At 51.8% G+C, this 21,051-nt stretch overlaps 1 protein-coding gene across 1 annotated transcript in view; it reads right to left on the reverse strand.

Annotated features, from left to right (window-relative positions):
* INPP5D (inositol polyphosphate-5-phosphatase D) overlaps positions 1–21,051 on the reverse strand; it is a 120,266-nt gene that overhangs the window by 36,064 nt on the left and 63,151 nt on the right. Inside the window, exons 6-17 of the mRNA XM_075068985.1 lie at positions 20,415–20,502; positions 17,548–17,628; positions 17,289–17,360; positions 16,845–16,968; positions 14,989–15,095; positions 14,159–14,261; positions 13,065–13,261; positions 12,116–12,233; positions 11,404–11,500; positions 5,947–6,079; positions 5,003–5,261; positions 202–236 (exon numbers count right to left, since the gene is read on the reverse strand). Coding sequence (XP_074925086.1) covers positions 202–236; positions 5,003–5,261; positions 5,947–6,079; positions 11,404–11,500; positions 12,116–12,233; positions 13,065–13,261; positions 14,159–14,261; positions 14,989–15,095; positions 16,845–16,968; positions 17,289–17,360; positions 17,548–17,628; positions 20,415–20,502 — 1,414 coding nt within the window. The remainder of the gene's footprint in view (positions 1–201; positions 237–5,002; positions 5,262–5,946; positions 6,080–11,403; positions 11,501–12,115; positions 12,234–13,064; positions 13,262–14,158; positions 14,262–14,988; positions 15,096–16,844; positions 16,969–17,288; positions 17,361–17,547; positions 17,629–20,414; positions 20,503–21,051) is intronic.

The raw sequence follows: 21,051 nt of genomic DNA on the forward strand, positions 1-21,051 counted from the left end.
TCAATCGCAGCGCTTAGACCTGCAGTTTGGCTCTCCTCACCCGACCTGAACCTAATACGTACATTCATATAAGCCGATCACCCCCTCCTATCCCCGTTGCCTCTCGACTACGTAAGAGAAAAAAAATCACCTCTACAACCATAAGAAAAGCTTAAAACTAACTCCCCCACTGGATATTGATTAGATGATACATACAAATACCCGCCGCACATCTCGCTGGGGTTTGCTGACAACAGCTGGAACGGGGGATGGGCGTGCAAAGCTGGGCTGACTACCAGTTAAGTGCCTCCTACACCGGTGTACGGAGTGCAGCTTCTCCGCACCAGAGTGAAATTAAAGTCCCAGAAAGTCTACACCTATGGCCTTATCTGCTCCCTGCGTTTAAATCTTTTATTGTCCCCCTCCCAAGAAAAACGCACAGAAAGAGAGCAGTGGCCCAGCCACGCTGCTAAGTGCAAGACAGGCACTCCTCTCACAAGCACCGCTCGCTCTGCTGACGCTCATCTGCTGACACTTTAAGGATGGTGGCTGCCCCTTCATGCTGCTTCAGGTGTGGTGGCAGTAGTTATTCCATTCCCTCATGTCTAGCCCCAAACGCGTGCCAGTGAACTCCCGCGCTAGGAACTGCCGTCAGCCAACGCCAGGGTTAAACACGCGGCCTGCAATCCGTGTCAGACACGCGGGTTCTCCCGGCTGCCAGCGGTTGAAACACGCCTGCTGCGGGGTTGAGTGCCTCCTATGCTCCTCTTTCCCATGGTGGCCCTGGCTGGGGCCGTGAGTGATGTGTCGGAGGATCCGGTCATCAGGGATTGCACAACCCCCCTGTGATCACGGTCCCTTTTGGAGCAATCAGCAGCGCTGGAGAGTATCGGGGTAACAACCATAAAGAGACCGGGCCCCGTACAACACAAGCTGCCCCGTTGCCTGCCCTAGCTCCCCCATGCCTAAAGGCAAACACGTCACTCGCATCTGGCCCTTGCCCCAATAGTCCATCCAGCTTCCCAATTCCCCCTCCTTGGACATCAAGGCTCTGGAGTGTAGCACTGGCTCTATGCAGCGCAGCTGGATCGCATAGCCGGGACTTAGACAGCGCCCCGAGCATATTGAGCAGAGACACTGCGTTAGATCAGACAGGTTGAGAGGCCTCCTGTTGAAAGCCTGCCCATAAAGTGTCCCCATGACGCATGGGTGGGGCATCACATGTCCTCCCTGTCCTTGCTGCCTAGGGTTCTCGGCACTGACCAGAAGCAGATGTTCCCCGCCCTGGTAATCAAGCAGCATAGCCCTGAGGCAAAGGCAGGGAACATCCTGAGCCGCCCAGCCAGAGTAGTGAAAATAGCAGTCCCCCAAAGCAAAACTACAGCTTTTCAAAATATTAATAAAACCAAAATAGTCCATCAAAATGCACCGCACTGCCTGAGGATTGTATTCAGAGCTCATGCTCCATTCTCCCTTGGAGCGTTCTTGGCACTCCATCCCACCATGACTTCCTCTTGGCAGTGCCCCAGGAGCCTCTGCCCATTGGTGCTCATGAAAAGTCCAACCACTGATCTCCATCCCATAAGATGAATGGACTCAGGCCCCAACACACTCCCAGAGACACCTTTGATTCAGCTCTTTCGTTTTCTGTGTTTTTTCAAAAAGGATCAAAACTTCCGCGGGGAGCAGACTCTGCGTGGAAAACAACTGCTCCCCGAGCCAGTTAATCCAATGTTTTCGACCAGCTCTTATCTTCCCCCTGCCCCCTCTCACACACCCCCCAACCTTGCGGTGAGCCTCTCTCCCTTACCCACGCTGGCTCGCTCGGGAATTGTTGGACTACGGCCCTCGCAGTGCCTGCACTTGGGACGGGTTCTGGTTGGGGTCCGACAGACCTGCCCCTCATCCAGCCTAAGAAGTAGATGGCCTAAGTGCGTCTTAGTGTGGGAAAGCAAGTGCAATCACCGACACCAAACCTCGGACCCATTCTCGTGAGCAGGAGCTACATTCTCCCTGTCCTTCCTGAACCCTGCATGGCACTGGCACCCTTGCGCCCTGTGTTCGATAACACACCCTGGAATTACTCAGCACTTCCCGCTGAGTTCGCTTCTTAATAAACAAAAGTGCATTTTGTCATTCATGCTAGCTCATGCCTACCTCTCCTCTAAACCTCACCCCTCCCCCTGTCCGTTCTCTCCACTAATAATTATAATACTTTCTCTTCCAAGTCAGTTAGTAATATTTTACCTCTAGAGGATAATGCTAAAAAGACAAAAAACAAAAACCACCTAAGGAAAAATAAAAACAAACCTCTACCTGACTGTCTTGCAAACAAATCACAATTCCTAATCATATGAACTATAGAGTTTATTGGACCATCAAGTCCGCTGAGGTCCATTGCCAGGACGGTTGATACGGAGAATTCTATGCATCGGGTTCTCCTGCAGTTAGGTTAAACAGCTATATCCACCCCCCAGCTCCCCCATAACTGAGGGTTCAGAGAAGGGACATACCATGGTTCCACTACTCCCTCGCTACTCCATGAATTCCCTTCCTATCCCCCCCCCAAAATTCATTTTTGTTCTTTTCGAAAAGTTTCCCCTCCCCCCTCCAACAGCAGCCCCCCCATGTCCCACCCCCTCCGTTATTGTTCGCGCTGCTGTACACCCAGCCAATATTAGAAAAACAAACCAAAACGAAAACGAACCAAGGTAAAATGTTCAAGGGCGGCGGCTTCTCGATCCTGCCACGCCCCCTCCCCCCCCCCTCCGCCCTATATTCCTGATATCCTCAACAGACCTCGAGAATAGGGTGGAACAGCTCCCGGTGGCACTCACCTTCATGTCAGAACGCTGCGTGCACGCATCATGCGCAGTCGCCCTTCTCGCAGCTTTGGCCCAGAATAGAATGTGTTTTGCATAGTTGACTGTAGTTCTAACTCCAGCAGGTAGGTCTCCTGTCACTCTCGATCTTCTCCACCCGCAAACCCCGTGCGTCTGACGTCGGACGGTCGCTCAAGGGGCGGGCAACCAGCCTCCGCCCGAGGACTGCCCCACCTGCCCTCCGGCCTCTCGTAGCGTCTGCCCCCTCCCTCAAACCCCTGCCCACATCGCGCACCCTCATCCACCCTCCCCACGCGCACCTGCCCCCTCCTCCCAACCCGCGCCATCGACCCCTCTATCCACCCTCCCCTCTTTGCTGCTACCTGCGTCCTCCTACCAACCCCTGCCGCCACATCGACCCCCTCTCTATCCACCCTTCCCCATCTGCTACTGCCGCCTCCCGCCAAACCCCTGGCCCACATGGACCCCTATCCACCCCTCCCATCGCTAATAACCGCCGCCTCCCTCAACCCTCGCACATTAGGAGCCCCTATCCACCCCTCCCATCGCTTGCTACTGCCCCCCTCACCCCTGGCACATCGGCCCGCCTCTCTCACACCCCTCCCCTTGCTACCTTCCGCCTCCCCAACCCCTCCACATGGAGCCCCCCTCATCACCCTCTCCCCATCGCTGCTACCTCCCCTCCCTCCACCCCGCTGCCACATGACCCTCTATACCACCCCTCCCATCGCTGCTACCTCCCCTCCCTCCAACCCCTGCACCTCGAGCCCTCTATCCACCTTCACCCATCCGGCTACCTTCCGCCTCCCTCAACCCCTGCGCCACATCAAGCCCCCCTCTATCCACCCCTCCCCCATTGCTGTCTACCTGCCGCCTCCTCAACCCTGGCCACATCGAGCCCCCTCTATCCACCCCTCCACATCTGGCTACCGCCACCCCCCCCAACCCTGCACGCCCCCCTTCCATCCTCCCCACGCTGCACCTCCCCTCTCCTCCAACCCCTCACCCATCGAGCTCCCCTTCTATTCCACCCTCCCATCGCTGGATGCACCTCCGCCTCCCTCAAACCATTGCACCGCATTGAGCCCCCTCATCCACCCCTCCCCATCGCGCACTCGCCTTCATTCTAAAACAAAAAAAAAACCCCTCCTGACCGCACGCTGCCCCTGCTTCTACCGTCCCTCCTCCCCATCGCTATCATCTGCTCCCTCCTCCAACCTCACGCATCGCATTGTCCCCCCATCCACCCCTCCTCCCATGCTGCATCCTGCGCCCCATCCAACCCCCAACCGCCATCCCCCTTCCTACCCACCCCTCCATATCTCTCGCTAGCACCTCTGCCTCATCCCAACCTCTGCACCCGCATCAGCCCCCCTTACCGCCCTCCCTCCCAGGCGCTACCTGCCCCTCCCCCCAACCCCTGCACCGCGACGCCCCTCTATCCACCCCTCCCTTCCCCATCGCTGGCTACCTGGCCCTCCTCCAACCCCTGCACCGCATCGAAAGCCCCCTTATCCACCCTCCTCTCGCCGGCCATCGCGACGCTACCGCCCCTCATCTTCATCCAACCCCCCCACCACATCCCGCCCCCTCTGTCTACCTCTCCCTCCCCACCTCTTCCCTTGTGCTACTCCAACCCCCGCAATGACCTACCTACTCATCGCTCCCCCTTTCTGGCTATTCAGTCCCATTATTACTCCTGTACCCCTCCACCCCATAAATACTCCTTTATCCATTCACCTCCACAACTACTCACTATCTACCCCTCCCTGCCCCCCACTTCTCCCTGCCTTCATCTAGCCCCACCATGACCCTCCGTCTCCAGCTCTCTCTGATACCTGAGCAACAGTTCTGGCTCTGGGCTCCCTGGGGGCTTTGTCTCCTGCGCCCCAGGCCTCTCCCCTGGCGCTCTTAGTGGGCACCAGCAGTGGGCGCTTCACCCTCCCTACAGACCCTGAGCTGGTGCATCCCCACTGTGAGCACATGGGGATCCCAGCAAGGGAAGCTGATGTGGGGAGGGAGGCTGTGGAGATCTCAGCTGAGCTCACAGGGGGAGGAAGGAACCTCCCCCTAGCCCCATGGGCAGCATCGGATATGTGGCCTGGTGCTTGATGGGAATATCCCTTCCCAGCAGCAGGCCCCAGTGTGTGAGGGGGCAGCCACCCCCCGCTGGCCCTTACCTGAGGACATGAGCAGCACGGCCTGGAGCAGCGCCACCTCCGTGTCGTCCAGGTTGAAGGCGGAGAGCGACTTGCCCAGGTCGAAGATGGCATCGGACACCACGCCCAGTCCACCATTTTTCAGCTGCTCCCGCTTGACGGCCATCTCGCCACTCAGCGTCAGCGTCTCGCTCTCGGGGTCGTAGCGCACCGCCGCCCGCAGCGACATGATCTCCATGCAGCAGCCCTTCAGCAGGATGATCTGGTCCTCGCAAGGCAGCTGCCGGGGGGGAGCCGGGGTCACATACGGGAGAGACCCTCAGCTGCCTTGTGCTCCGCCCACTTCCCCCTTGGACTCTGCCCCCAGGCCCTGCCTCTCTCCCTTTCCCCTTGCTTTTAACCCCCTCTCAGTCTTCGGGGCTCTGCCCCCTAACCCATCTCCCCTCCCCCTTCCCCCTGCTTTTAACTCCCCTCTCTGCCCCACCAAACCATCTCCCCTTCCCTGCCGACCACCCTCCTCCTTCCCCCTGCTTTTCAACTCCGCCTCTCTGCCCCCAACCCGTCTCCCTCCCCCACCGAACCACCTCCCCCTGCCCCGGCACCTCTGAAACATGGGCATTTTATGCAATCCACCACGCGTGATAGCTGATATGATTTTGAAACTACACCTGAACGCCTCCATGTCGAACCTTTCCCCACGCAGCATGGAGGCCGGTGTTGCCAATTCCTCGGGCTGTGGAAGGCCGGACCAGCCGGCTCAGGAGCGGCCCTGCCCAACACTACCTGGACCCGCCCCAGCTCCTCTTGCGTAGAGCCTTCCACTGCCCTCCACCTGAAAGGGAAGAGTCAGGCTCCTCCCTTGGGCCCCCCATGCTGGGGGCAAACAGCCTGTGCCATCGGGAAGAGCAGGTGCAGATAAAGCCGTTCGTGCCAGGGCACAACGTCAGCGCACCCAGGATCCTCACCTCTCCCATCCCTTGCTTCCCATCTGCGGGCACCAGGCTTGGCCAGAGAAGTACCTCCACTAACCACCCCTCGTGAGATGACACCCGCTTCCGCTTCACACGTTCCCTTCCCACCCCAATGGGACGCATACCCCTGCAGTGGGAGCCGTGGAGCCAGACCTGCATGACAGCTTTTAGGGCGTTCCCTGCTCGCTCCCTGGCCTCATCTCCTTGCGCCAGTTCTGGTTACCGTTGCCCACCCCGCCTCCTCCACATACCTGGCACGCCCTCGCGCCCGACTCCGAGCCTATGACTGTCTCTACTCAGGTGTATGGAGAAACCGAAGTCCTAGCCCCAGCCCCTATCCCAAGCCAAACTAGACCCCGCCCTATCAGCAAGTCGCGAGGTGTGCCCCATCGGCAGCCCCTTCTGTGAAACGTTCTAAAATAGGTCTGAGTCTCAGCCCATTCCCACGGCTGCTCCGTGAGACTCTCCCTCAACCACGACCCAAATCACTCCCTGGCCAGCAAAGCTGAGTGGGGCACTAACGGGGGTCGCCTCCCCTTATGGGAGATGGGTCACAGTTCCGATGAACAATGAGAGAGACGCTCCTTTATGCTCTATGATCTGCACCCACTTGATGAAAGTACCCCCAATCTAATATGGTCCCATCCTGGGTGGGCCTAGCTCTATGGTCCAAGAGACACCATCCCAACAGCAGGCAGGTGGGTCCCACACCCGCTGACAGGCCACAGATCACGGTGGTATCAAATTTCCCACAAACTGCACCCTGCGCTGTGCGCTGGCACAGAGCCATTCTTACGCACTCATCATGGGCCAGGCCGTGAGCACTTGAACAGTGCGTGGCTTTGACTCGTGGATGCCTCAGCGGATACTGGCGCCTCCGTCTGAGGTGCAGTTCCATGCTCACACACCGTGTCTGCCCCCACGGTTTTTGTGCACGACAGCAGCAATGCTCGCGCGCAGCGGCGGACCGCAATGATGCCTCCTGAATTTCCTTCTGTTGTTTGCTTTCTCCTTCTCGTTGCTCTCCCCCTTCAACACTGGCGATCAGCTCCCACTCTCTCGCTGTGCTCCCGCGTGCTGCATCTACATCCTCTTCTGGCGCCCTCCATCTCCATCTTAGCAGCTTTCCGCTGCTACATGCTTGAGCATCCGGATGACCTGTGCAGCACCAGAAGGGGCGGGAATACATAGTCACTGTCTCACACTTGGCAACACCCCTCCCCGAACCCTCTCATTGCTCCCTGCGCTGCCTTTCGCCTCCCCTCCCCCCTTCGTCTGGAGAGGCCATCAATGGATGTCTCGTTCCCCCTCCCCGCAGCACACGCCTCCGCGCGGAAACGGCCCCAGCATCAGCCGTAAGCAACACTCAGTGAGCTGCTCCCAATACCTACATGAGCCTTCCATGCGTCTTCCGCCCCCCGCCCTTGCCCAGCCCGCCATCGCTGGGCTGACCCCCCTCCCCCTCACTTACCATGTCATGGCCATGCCCACGGCGGCGATTCTTGATATCCCTATGCACTGGCTTCGTTATCTTTCGGACACACTCACTGACTTCAGAATTGCGTCAGGTTCTTTTGGATGGTCCTCGGAAAGAACCTGCAGTGCAGCAGGTCTCGTTAAGACAGCCCCTAAATCCTAAATCCACCCACCCCCTGGAAAGCAGGTCAGATTCCTGCATACCTACAGGTTCCCAATAAGGACTCATTGAGTGGTGCCTCCCGGCACAGGGGCTGGGATCCCTGGGGTTTGGGCAGGGGTGAAAGTAATTTACATTTCTTACCCATATGGTCCAATCGCAAGCAACCCACCTCTCCTACATACTTCATGGATCCCTCCCATTGCATGACATAGATAGAGAAAATAAAGCTTCTATTACTACTACCAGTATTGTCTGAAATAAAACTTTACTATTGGAATAAGCCTGAAAAAGTAAAACTCACTGTCACATTTTTCTCCGTGTCTTCCCTCCTCCTCCAGCCAGGCTGCGGACACTAGGCTCCATGCTTTCTCCCTGCCTAGCACTGAGCAGCAGCTGCAGGGACTTCCCTCTAGCTTGCAGCAGGGAGCAGGGAGACTGGCTGAAAGAGGGAGAAGCCTGCCTCCTGCATAAGAACAGTTTAAACTCAGCTGTTCCCTGTGAGGTTCAGTAACATTTCAAAGAGGATCTGCAAGCAGTTTGGACATTACAACCATGATCCTCTGCTGGGGAGGGAATGGGATAGATTTGAACTTGGAAATGGTTCCTGATTTTGATTGTGTTTTTTGTGTATAGGAGATCCCCTCATCCCGGGGGCAGAAAAGAACTGCCCCTGCCATGGTCACACACACTCTCCCTCCCCCCACAAACACCAACTGGGAGTGAAATTAACAAGGATGCCAGAAACGGCTTCTAACCCTGCAAGCTAGAGCCTAGAGGAGAACCCCTGCTGAGGAGGGGTGGGGGTAGGGGTGGGGAGGAATGCAGAGCCTTGGCTGCAGCCTGGCTGAAGGAGGGGGAGGGAGGAGATGAGAAACCAATGTAACAGTGAGTTTTGCCCTTCCACCTGCTTTTATTAGCTCTGGATTTAAGCTGTGCAGCCAAATGCTTGTATTTGTTGTGTATATTAGTATTGGAAAGATCCCCTCATCCTGGGAGCAGAAAAGGACTGCCCCTGCCACGGTCAAAGACACCGTCCCCTCAACCCCCTCCCCCCAGCTACTGTGAGTGAAATTAACAAGGATGCCAGAAACCATTCCTAACCCCCGGGGGCTGAACTACTCAGGGAACAGCTGAGTTTAAACTATTCTTATGCAGGGGGCAGGCTTCTCCCTCCCTCAGGCAGTCTCCTTTTCTTACCGGTCCTCCGTACTGGCCCATACCCGCTTACTTTCACCTCTGGTTGCCATTGGGTTCCTCAGTGCTAGGGGCTGACAGAGATTGTTGCTTTAGCATGCTGGAGCCAGTTAGGCTCAAAGTACAGGAAAGGTGAGGTTTTTAGCCATCATTCTTTAGAGAACCCCACACTTCCATTTCACATAGACCCTGATGACAGCTACGGAGCCCCTGAATGCTCAGGGATGCCCCGGTGAGAGAATTTGGGCACTGGCAATTGAATAAGTTGTCAGTAATTAGTGCATTATCACTGCACCTTCCTTGGGAAAGGGAAACAAACTATAAAAAGAAACCAGGACTGTGCTGCTTCAGCAATCAGAGAGCCATTGCCAGGTGAGGGAGAATGCCCCTGATGCAGGCACTCTAGGACAACACCACACTGCACCAGGAACCTCAGCAAGTCCTGGAGTAGGGGACAGGAGTGGACTTCGTATCATATGGGGATTCTCAGGTGCTGCATGGTAGGCTGATGGAGGAGGCACAGTAATTTAGAGCAGCTCCTGACTGCTCCATTTTGTGTTGGAGGCTGTTTCTGTTCCCAGCGAAACCTAAAATCAAATGGGTACAGAAGCTGCTCTAATGCCACCCCTGATCCCTCTGCAGGGCTGTGCTTTTCTGTGCTGTGCCTCCTGGTGGCCCAGCACAGAATCTTAGCCATCATTTTTAAACAAAGCAAGAAATAAAAAAGTTCTTGGCTAGATTCTGGCAGCCACTCCAGGTACCTGGGAATTTCCTTAATGGCAAGTGAAGCCCCGGCTGGCAGAGCTCCTGCACAGCAATTCTATGCCACCCCCTTGCTTGACCTAGACCTGATGCAGGGGATGTTCCCAGGAGAGAGACAGCATGACCAACACATCTCTCCATCCCAGCTACCCTTAGCTGCCCAAATGGCTTCTTCAGGCATCTCCAACTTACACCAGGGACTGAATAGGCCCCAGGGCTACAAAGCCACAGTCCCGTGGCTGTTGAGCAGCACACTGCTTGGCCAGACCGCAGGCTCCATCTCTTTCTATTGATAATGTAACAGCTTGGGGAAGGGGATTACCTACCAGAGACACATTTCTCTGCTCCACACTCGACCCTGTTGGGGAATCCTCTCCCACTGTTCCCTGCAATGCCCTTCAGCCTGGGAGGATTGGCCCCTGATGATACCATGAACAGACCTCCACTCTCCACTCTCCCAGCCCTCTCTCAGTGTACCTCGGCCCACAAAGGAGACAGTGCCTCCTGCTGGCACTAGGGAGATATTTTCACTCTCCACATTGTGCTTGTGCAGAAAAACCTCCCAGTTTCTCTCCAGACAGCGCAAATCATCAAGATGTTTCCATGACATATAGTGGCAGCTCCTCAGGCTAGGCCAGGTGGGCCATGCCTACACTGCTTTGGGTAAGATACGTGGGATATCTCTCCACAGCTCTGAGAACACCTTTCTATCTATTTCCTCTGCCCACTTGCAGATGCCAGCAGCTTCCACTTCTGGTAAAGCCAGGGTTACTGACCAAATGGTGACGCACTGACCAGTGTTCCCTCTAATCTTTCCCAGAATGAATTTTGTTATTCCACCAATATGGAGGTGATATCACACATAGCCTCCATATTGGTGCAATAACAAAATTCATGTGCCAGGATGGGACCAAGGGGTTCAGAGTGTGGGAGGGGGCTCAGGGCTGGGGCAGAGGGCTGGGGTGCGGGAGGGTGAGGGCTCTGGCTGGGGGTATGGGCTCTGGGATGGGGATGGGGATGAGGGGTTTGGATGCAGTGGGGCTCCCCAAGGCTATGGTGTGGAGAGAGGATTCTCCAGCTCTCTCTCCTTGTAGCAGCACCTGGGCTGTGGGGGGGAGGTACCTCTCCCCCAACTGTGGCAGGTCCAGGCCGGGCTCAGTTGGGTTGGGGCCAGGGGAGGGGCACCTGTCGCCTGGCTGTGGCAGGTTCGGGGCCGGGCTGGGTCAGGACTGGGGGAGGGGTGCTGCGGCAGGTCCAGGGCTTTGGTAGAGCATCTCTCTGTGCCACAGCCCTGAGCGCCTGCGCAGTGCTTAATAGACAGCTGCGTGGCTGTGCAGCTTAGAGGGAACTTAGGCACTGACTACGGTACTCAGCAGCTTCTAGTCTGGTGAGCCAAAGCTGCATTAACAGTGAACATATAATAGATTTTAAGGCTAGAAGGGACCATGGTGATCATTTAACGTGACCTCTTCCATAGCACAGGCCAGAGAACATTACCCAGCAATTCTTAACATAAGAACAGCCAGACTGGGTCAGACCAATAGTCCATCTAGCCCAGTATCCTGTTTCTGACAGTGGTCGGTGCCACATGCTCCAGAGGGAATGAACAGAACAGGGCAATTAGAGAGTGATCCATTCCCTTTTGTGCAGTCCCAGCTTCCGGCAGTCATAGGTTTAGGGACACCCAGAGCATGGTGTTGTATCCATGACCATCTTGGCTAATAGCCACTGATGGACTTCTCATTCTTTTTTGAGCCAGTTATACTTTTAGCCTTCACAACATCCCCTGCCAATGAGTTCCACAGGTTGACTGTGGACATCAACACCTGCTCTTGAAAGGCAATGACATATTTCACCTGTGTTTCTTTTCACTTCCTGAAGTCAAATGGCTGTTAACAAACCCTAAGGAGGTTCCATTAAACATGAATGAGACTCCCACAGCTCCTTTATTGCCTGGGAAAAACAAGAAGCAAAAAAATCAAGAAATCAATCCACCTCCAGGCTGAGCAGTAGAAAGATAATAAAGAACATAACACTTCTTAAGTGAAGTGAGGGATGGGGTAGAAGCAGAGGCAGACTTAATCAGTGCAGGAAGAATTATCACATATAGAACAATGTTCCAAGGGAAGTTTTTTTGAAGAAGGCAAAATAAACAAATTTTAAGAAAGCTAATTTAATTTCCATCTGCAATCCAGAAAGGGGGATCCCTCCAACTCAGGCTGAAGTCTTTAGTGGGAAAATTTATAAGCCCAGGATTGAGTAGAAAGACATTTTTTCCCTCCCACAACCCACGCTCAGGGGAGAGGGTGGAAAGAGGTGGGGGGGCGGGAAGAGGAGGGGTGGGGCTTGGATGAAGGAGTGGAGTGGGGGCAGGGTCTGGGACAGAGCAGGGGGTTGAGAGGATGTCAGGATGCCTATACTGGGATTCATATATGCCTAGTTGGGGAAGACAAGGGTCACTTCAGCATGACCCAGAGTGATCTTGCTGAGAGAGAACTGTTCATTTCAAGAGTCCCCATGGGCACAGAGTGGATGACATTCTGGTTAGATTTGCTTCTGTCTCCTTACCCAGTGTGTTTGCAATTCCTGTCTTCACGTTGTCTGTGCAGATGTGGCTTATCCGGTTCTCATGTTCTGGCTTGGCCAGGACGACAATCCTGATGTTCCAGAGCGTATGGATTGCTATCTGTCAGGGGATGGGAAACTGATGGTTATATCATGGCACAGAGACACCAGACACATCTGGTTTGGCCAAGGCTTTCCCAACTTACTTGGACTCACTAACTGAGATTTTTCTTTGAGCAATGGATTCATGTTCTTAGATTGCGTGGGTGGGGAGAACATGCGCAATTCCTAGCATGCAGATATGCTCAAATTAATCCCTAACTCACGCTGGTTACACAAAAGACAACTTCATTTGTTCACAGGCAAATTCTAAGAGCCACTTAGGGGCCTCATACACAGTGACTTTTCAGATATGATTAAAACTATTCCTCACCCTCACTGAAACTCAGGAGTGGTCAAACATGGTTGTAACACAGTTTGGTCAGTCCTAAACTTTATAATAACCTGGAATAAAAAGTGCCAGAGCCCACAGAGAGAGAGGCCAGAGCAGTCTCAAAAGATATGCCAATAATTTAAAAATGTTCTCCTCTAAGAGGGACATTCCCATGGCACAGTGGCCTAATTGCAGGTAAGTATGATACTGTGGGGGAGGGGGTGGATCTGAGGCCACTATCCATCCTTCACGCCCCAGCTGGAAGGCACTGGGAGTGCTGGGGCTGACTGTGGTCAGACTCAGACTGCTCCCAACAGTGTCTTCACCATCTAGCTGATTCAAAAGTAATGGAGTCCATAGACATGTTCAGTCCCCTGTCTGTCAGCAGGATGGTCCCAGCAATGTGGCGCTTTGAGAACAGGGAGGCGTGGGCCTGGAGGCTGGTTATTCCTGTGTCTCTTCTAGCTGCTAGGGGAGTGTGCTATCCTCACTTTGCTCTGAGCTGGCATGATTCCTCACCATTTTAAAGCTGATACTGGTGATTTCCTGCAAGGATTGTCTCAGAACTTCCAGCCATTCCTTCTCCCCTTGGGGGTCCTCCTGGGTGCCAATGACATAAATGTCATGGGGAATATAGTCAGCGGAGTCATCCCGGGTCTTTCCCTGCCCCTTGGAGAGAAACCAGGATGTGATCTTCTTTGGAGGAGGAGCAGCACCTTTAGCAGCAAATCCAAAACCACAGTGAGGCAAAACACTTGCAGTCAAACCTTCGAGACTACACATAGCATGGGGATAAAAAGGCACACAAACCCACGGAACTATGCACATGTGCAGGTGGAGATAATGGACTTTATGCCCAAATGACGTACTGTGGGCTTGGCAGAGGGGAAGCCCTATATGATGGAGTTGGTGCTATGCCACCTCATTCCTGGGGAAAAAGGGGCATTGGCAGGAGCATCTCTGCGCTCTGACAATTCCCATCTGTTGGAGCTGCCAGTGGAAGCCACTGGCAGCCAGCTGTCACTGGCTATTCGGCTCAAGGCTGGGACATTCCAAAGACAGCTCCAAGGCTGGGGAGCTGCAAGGGTGGCATAAAACTTCTCTTTGCCCCAGCCGTCAGTTGCCCTGAGTTAATTGTGGCTGCATCTGAGGATCAGGACTTTGAGATTACTGGAATTAATCTATCAGCTCACAGCCATCAGAACAAATGCACATTCCCAAAATGGGAAAAACAGATTCATTTGGGATTCCCCAGACAAAGAACCCTGCTGTTAAATTCTCTTTTCAATCCCGAGGACGGTGGTTTCTCCTAATCACATGCAGAAATAGTTGGAGTACAGTGCCTGGACACCCTCCTTTTCCCCCGACCATGGTCACATTGGCATTGTGGCCTCTTTACACTGGAGCAATGCAGAGGGGCCACGGTGCACGCAAAAACCTAGAGACTCAATTCCTCTCCTGTCCCAGTAGAACACAGTCCCTGTGAGCGAGTCACTTACTGAGTGAATAGGAAATGAGAGTCCATCAGTCCCCACGTGGAAGCAGGCCAAGGTCAAGGCGAGATAAGTGTCTGGAGAAACATATGAAGGACTAGATGAAAAGTCAGCACATACCCATGTTCCAGGTCCCAATGAAGATGGTGATCATGTCAGGCTCTGGTTGCTCAGAGTGTTTATTCTTCATCTGCTGCAGAAGCTGGCAGAACCCTTCTCTTTTCTACAAGCAGAGGAAAAGAGAGACAACTAATGAGATGGCTATCTCAATAACCAGAATCTCAGCTTCTTCTTAAAGAAGAACTAATTGAATAGGGAAGTGCCCAGAATATCTAAAGGGATGATCAGCCTTATCTCTGATAGTCTGCAGGGAGGTTGCTTTGTTTATGGTACCTTCTTAGAAGAAAAGGGGTGTTGTTAGTATGTATTAACAAGTGTGTTCTAAAAGCCTAGTGTAGACAAGGCAGTGTACTACTCTGACACGTGTTAAACTGGTCAGGTTAAAGCCTAGCACATGGTAAAGGCCGTGTGCCTTGTCTACACTGGAGTTTCCAAACTCGGAAGCTAGCATGTGTTACATCACACTCTGATATCCTAGTCTAGACAAGCAGGATTCAAGGCTAGTGAATGATTCTGGTGTAACTGCTCCACGGCTGACTCCTGCCTTTGCCAGTCACTGAGCATCCAATGAATGGCACAGCCCTAATCTGCCTCCTTCCCTTTCTTAGATCCTCATTGGTATAGCAGGGGTTATTATTGCACTGTTGCTGCACATGTACTCCATTCTCTCCTGCATTCGCTGGATGCTCCCACATTATATGATAAATCTCACTTATGCAGAGCAGATTAAAATCCTATAAATGCCCTGGTTAATCTTCTGCCAAGGATCACTGCCCTCAGGCCCATCCCGATGCTCCTGGGATAAAGTGAGGAAAGACATTGTCATGTACCTTAGAGTCAGCGAAAACATATTCTTTCCGCTGCGTTTTCTCTCTTTCAGTCTCCAATACGATCACCAGTTTGTTAGGGAACTTCTGGGACTTGATGAGCTGCAGAACTAAGCAGAGGCTGGGTGTCAACTGCAGAAACCAGAGTCCCAGAAACCGTATCTGCAGAAGCCAGAGTTCCAGAGAAATCCTCCTCTGCTCACTAGAACTGGCTGCAGGAAACAGCATACTCCCAGAGATTACTCATTCAGAAATCTGAGGCTCTCTTTGCCCTGCATTGGGAGACCTCCGCTGAGCACACATTCCTGTCAATTCTGCCTCTGAAAAAGGGTTTTATACAGAGCCTGGAATCAAAAACATGGTAAAGATGGTTTCAGTGGCTTCAGCACTGAGACCCACCAACAGTATTTCAGCTCTAATAACTGTTCCTGATGTGCAGGGACTGCAATTGTTGCTAGGGCTCTATGGGACACATGTGGGAAGGAGGAGAGATTCTCTTGTGCAGCAGCACCAGAGACAATCTGGTCCTTTAAGTCTGGCCATTTCTCAGCGTTTTGATTAGTTCCGTTCAACTGGTCAGTGTAGTGTTCTCAGACAGCTGTTGGAATGGCTCAGCAGAAATAACATTCAGGTGCAGTCAGCAAGGGACTTTCCTCCAGGGGTTACATTTACACCCTGAAATCAAGAGTCACAGATAGCTTCTTCTGCCTGGTGTTCAACCCAACCTTGTGCCCTTTCTGCATCCCAAGCAGACAATTTATACTCCTTCCTGTGAGCATCTGTGGAAGGGAAGGTGAAAGCTGATCTGATGGTTAAGATGGTTTGGGCCCATGTACATCAGCAGCTAAGCAATTCTGAATCCCAGCTGGGGAAAATCAGCAGTAGAGGTTTAGCTCAAAACTATGGTCAGCGCTGGGTCATTTTCCTAGTGAGGATGGAGCCTGAGTTGATAGTTCTGCCTGTGCTAATCTCTGCAGTGTTTGGAGTTAGAGGCCAGAGGGGAATTGGAAAAATAACTTTTCCCTAATAAAAATCTTTCACCAATTGTTTTAGCAGTGACCTAACCAGGGATAAAGAGAACCATTTTAAATGGGCCGTCACAGCAAACAAACAACTACCACCGTTCTCCCCTAAGGACACTAACACCATGGCTACACTGCAGGTGCTACAGCAGCACAGTTATGGCATTGTGTAGGTTACAGAGACCAAAGAGGTTTTTCTGTCCCCAAGCAACAACAGCTAGGTCAACGGAAGCATTCTTCTGCCAACCTAGCAGCATCTACACCAGGGATTAGGTGGGTCTAGCTACAGCACTCTGGGTTATGGATTTTTAACCCCTCGAGCGTCATAGCAATGTTGACCTAAATTGTGCAGACCAGGCCAAAGTAACAAACCTGACAGCAGTACAAAGACCTCACTTTTCCTAACAGATCCTTTTATGGGTTCAGCATACCTAGGGAAGAGATGCACTGACACCAGTCTTGCCCTAACATCTCTGAGATGTTTATGTCTTTGCGGCTTATCTCCTTGATCTATACTAGGCAGAAATTGGAAATACCTTTGATCAAGGGATGCTGTTTTCCTTGCAGACATGCTGCCATTGTCTTCACTGGAAGCCATGGGACTGTAAATTAACGCTCAGAAAGAGCCATTTACTCCAGCATTGACTTCCCATTCACTGAAAACTGCCTTGGAGACAAGTGATCTAGGTTTACTGGTGCCTTGCAGTAGAACCAAACTCTCAGCATAATAGACTAATATACACATTGGACCAAACCTTGCTCCCACTGAAGTCAATGACAAAATTTCCATTGGAATCTAGAGGACTAACCCCTTATTTGTTACTCGGGGTAACTTACTTTTCTTATGGTTATAGAACTTGTCTTCAGGACCATCCTTGGCTTTCTTGATAATCAATTTCCCCAGCTCCACATCAACTTTGAGGTGTATTTTCTGGGAAATTCCTAGAGAATCTGCTTTCACCTATTGGAAAACGGAGAGATTTCTCATAAACCATTTTTCTAAACCTCAGTCAATTGTACTAGGAAGAGCAGTACCTAAATCAATGCACAGAGAAACATCTGCATGGCTTGACCCACTTACATCACTTCAAACAGACAGTTTTAAGACATGGCCCCCACTACAGTACCATAGAGCACTAAGGGACCCCGGGCACTGAGATATAACTGTATTATCTCTATTGTAGCAGAGCATAGTATCCCGAAACTTAAGACACTGAGACATTCCTACATGTCTTGTGTTTTTCTGTAGTAAGATAAGTATTGCTGACGAAGTCTATTTACCTCAAAGGTTACAGGAGGGATGAGAGAACGCCGATGTGTTGAATCGGGTCCTTCAATCAACAGTGTTTTCACCTGTAAAAATTCATGCATATGGGTATCTATTTGGTGACTCTACACTTCACTTGAGGGGGATCAGAGAAGGGAGTAATAAAGGCATTGCAGGAGAATTCTCATTACAGAGGTGGATTTCACTGATGATGAAAAAAGCATAAATAAAGCCAGAAGCAGATGGGAACATGGGATAGTTATGCATCTCTACCTTTTCTTCAGCCGAGGACAGCAAAGAGATCAGCTGATTGAGCTTCAACACAACATTGACTGGACTGGCTTCCCCAAGCAACTGGTAACAATAGCATTAAAAAAAGAAGAAAAAAAAGAGAGAGAGAGAACCATGAGTACCAGACCCAAAGAAGCTCAGAGTTCATCCCACCTTCCAGAAACAGCTGTTAGCAGCAGTGTGTTTTATGTCATCTAAGTTTAATCTGTAACGTGAAGCGCAGTGGCACAGAATGTGACTGAACATGCAGGAAAGTTGGGCTGGTGGGAGAACAACCTTGCCAACCCGGTATATAGGTCAGAGGAGGCTGGATGTGCAGAAGAGTTGGATCGTTGATGACAGAAAGACAGATTTGTATTACTGGGCCACGGGCTGAACATGCAGATTGGACTTCTGGTTTTCTGGGCCGCAGGATGGAAGAGGTTGGACACCGGATTGAGGTGGCTTGGTGGAAGGAGGGAAGCGTTTGTCACAAAAAGATAATGACCATCCAGAGGAGTTAAGCTGATGGAAGGACAAATTTGCAATTCTGGGTCACAGACTGATGGAGGTTGGAAGTAGGAATGATTGAGGCACTTTGCTGCACTCTCTCTCTCTTTGGGACAGGGGGATGGGAGAGGGTGGAGAAAACTATGAGCTGGCTGAATCAGTGGTTAAATAACTCACTGTGTGCCCAGTGCACTGCAGCCAGAAACAAGCTAAAGAGAAAAAAAGTGTTAACCAATCATCTAAATTCATGGTCATTGTTGTGTCCCAAGCTCAGAAAGGCCTCCCTCCCCCTCGTCTGTGCCTGACAGAGGCCTGGTCTACACTATGCGTTTAAATCGATTTAAAGAGCGTTAAATCGATTTAATGCTGTACCCGTCCACACTACAATGCCCTTTATATCGATAAAAGGACTCTTTAAATCGATTTCTGTACTCCACCCCGATGAGAGGAGTAGCGCTAAATTCGATATTAACGTATCGGATTACGGTTAGTGTGGACGGAAATCAACGTTATTGGCCTCCGGGCGGTATCCCACAGTGCACCACTGACCGCTCTGGACAGCAATCTGAACTCGGATGGCTGCAGTGTAAACGGAAAAGCCCCGCGAACTTTGAATTACATTCCTGTTTGCCCACTGGAGCTCCTGATCAGCACGGGTGCGATGCAGTCTCAATCCAAAAGAGCTCCAGCATGGACCGTACGGGATACTAGATCTAGATCGCTGTATGGGGAGACAAATCTGTTGTATCAAGCTCGTTACAGAACACGAAAATGCAAAGCTATTGAAGAAAAAATCTCCAGGTTAAAACAGCGCTGGTGACAAGCGTAAATGGGAACGCAGAGACTCAAATGGACGCTCATCGATGGAGGGTCTGAGGCTCCAGCTAATCCACACAGTCCCAGCAGTCTCGAAAAGTTTTACATTCTTTGGCTGAGCTCCCAAATGATCTGTAGGTCAAACCAGTGTCTGGGTGGTTCAGGAAAGCTTCCTCAGTTTCTTCCACCCCCCACCACGTGAAAGAAAAGGGAAAGAAATCATTTCTTGACTATTCAATGTCACCTATGTGTACTGATGCTGCTGTAGAAACGCGATCTGCAGCAGTGGAAGAGCAGTATCCGCTCGCTCTCCTCTCCCATCCCTGATGGGAGACGGTGCAATTAGGACTAGTAACCGTCCTCGATGAATATTAACATGTTGACATCGAGGCCACATTGCTGGTTACTCCCAGTAGATAGGACAGAACGGCTAATAACCAGCTTCATCGTAGCAACTGGGGGCTTCAGCCCCCCTCTTCCTGTGTAAAAACGATTCTGTACTGCTTGACTGTCACATAGAGCAGTGCTGGGCTCCATCTCCCCACATTACTAAGCTTAATGCTGCCTGGACTATCATCGCACGGAGGCTGCCTCCCCTCATTTTGTACTAAACACCATGTTTATTATTCTGCATTCTTATTACTTCATGACACCAAATGGGCAGGACACGTACATGGTATCCAGCAGGAAGGTTGGGGGAGGAGGGAACAACGGTGGGTGTTGTTGCAAGATGGCCCCCTGTGAATACTGAGCGGAGCAGCCTGTGCTTCTGATACACTGGTCCATCTAATACACTTGCCCCCTTATTCTAGCAGGACTGACTCTATTTTTAGGAAACCTAAGGGAGGGATTGAACTCAGTCCACAAGTGGAGTCAATCCCAATTTTGCTTTTGCGTTGCGCCCCGGCGAATTTCACCCAGAGGCACTATGATGCCACGGACAGTAAGTCTGTTAACAGAGGAGGAGAGATACTGCATTCAATTCGCCAGTTTTCTCTCGGCAGTAGACGGTACAGAACGACCGGTAACCATCTGCTATCATTGCAAACAGCAAGTGAAGCTGCTGTTGTAGCGCTGAGTATCGCCTCTCTGTCCGCAGGCATCCAGTAACATACGGTGCCGGAAAAAAAAAGCTGAACGGGCTCCATGGTTGCAGTGCTATGGCATCTGCCAGGCAAATCAGGGGAAAACAGCGGATAAGGCTTGTGCAGCTGATGTTTCCCAGAGAAGGAATGACTGACGACATTTACACCAGACACCCGCGCAATAATGATTCAACAGAATTCCAAGGGGCGGAGATGCAGGAACTATGGGATCGCTAACGTGAAAGCACCACATGCAACGCTTCAGAAATCGACGTTGCCTCGACATGGACGCACAACGCCGAATTACTGTGCCTAGTGTGGCCGCATGAAATCGAATTTATAATATCAGTTTTATAAAACCGATTTTAGCTAATTCGATATTATCCCGTAGTGTAGACGTGGCCAGACACTATCAATACTCATTGGCTGCCTTTTCCCACTTCTTCCAATAGAACTTACTTGAGAACGCTGATGGATACCAGAAGGCAGCTGCTGGTCAAACACCTTCTGGATGGACTCCAGGGAAGGGAGAGTCCTAGATGCCTCACTGAGAATACAAAGACATGTCAAAGGTCACTGTAGGGTTTGTGTGGGGAATTTGGGGCAAGGTCACATGGGGCAACGAAAGGATAAAGCACAAAACCAGTTAATGATGCATAGTCAGTACAGAGTGAATGTGGGTGTCTACACTGCATTAGGGGGGTGAATTCAGCATGGGTAGACAGAATCACGCAAGCTTTATTCTAGCTAGCGCAGTAAGAATAGCAGTGAAGATGTAGTGGCCTGGCTTCAGCCTGAGTATATCTTCAAGCTGCTCAGCAAGCTCCTACAGCCCATGCTGCACCTATGCTGCTATTCATAGACATACCAGCAAGATTAAAGCTAGTGTGGGTATGCAAGCCTGAGCTGCAGTCACACCTCTGATTACAGTGTAGACATACCCAGTGAGGTCAGTGCCAACCCTGAAAGATTAGGACAGCGCAGCAGGGTTAGGATGTCAGCTAATGCACCAACAACAGTTCATTTGAACAGAACTCTTTACAGCTCCAGAAGCTGGGGCAGCACAATACCACCAGTGAAGGAGGAAATACACAGA

Source organism: Chelonoidis abingdonii, chromosome 8 (assembly GCF_003597395.2).
Source record: "Chelonoidis abingdonii isolate Lonesome George chromosome 8, CheloAbing_2.0, whole genome shotgun sequence".
NCBI classification, from domain to species: domain Eukaryota; kingdom Metazoa; phylum Chordata; order Testudines; family Testudinidae; genus Chelonoidis; species Chelonoidis abingdonii.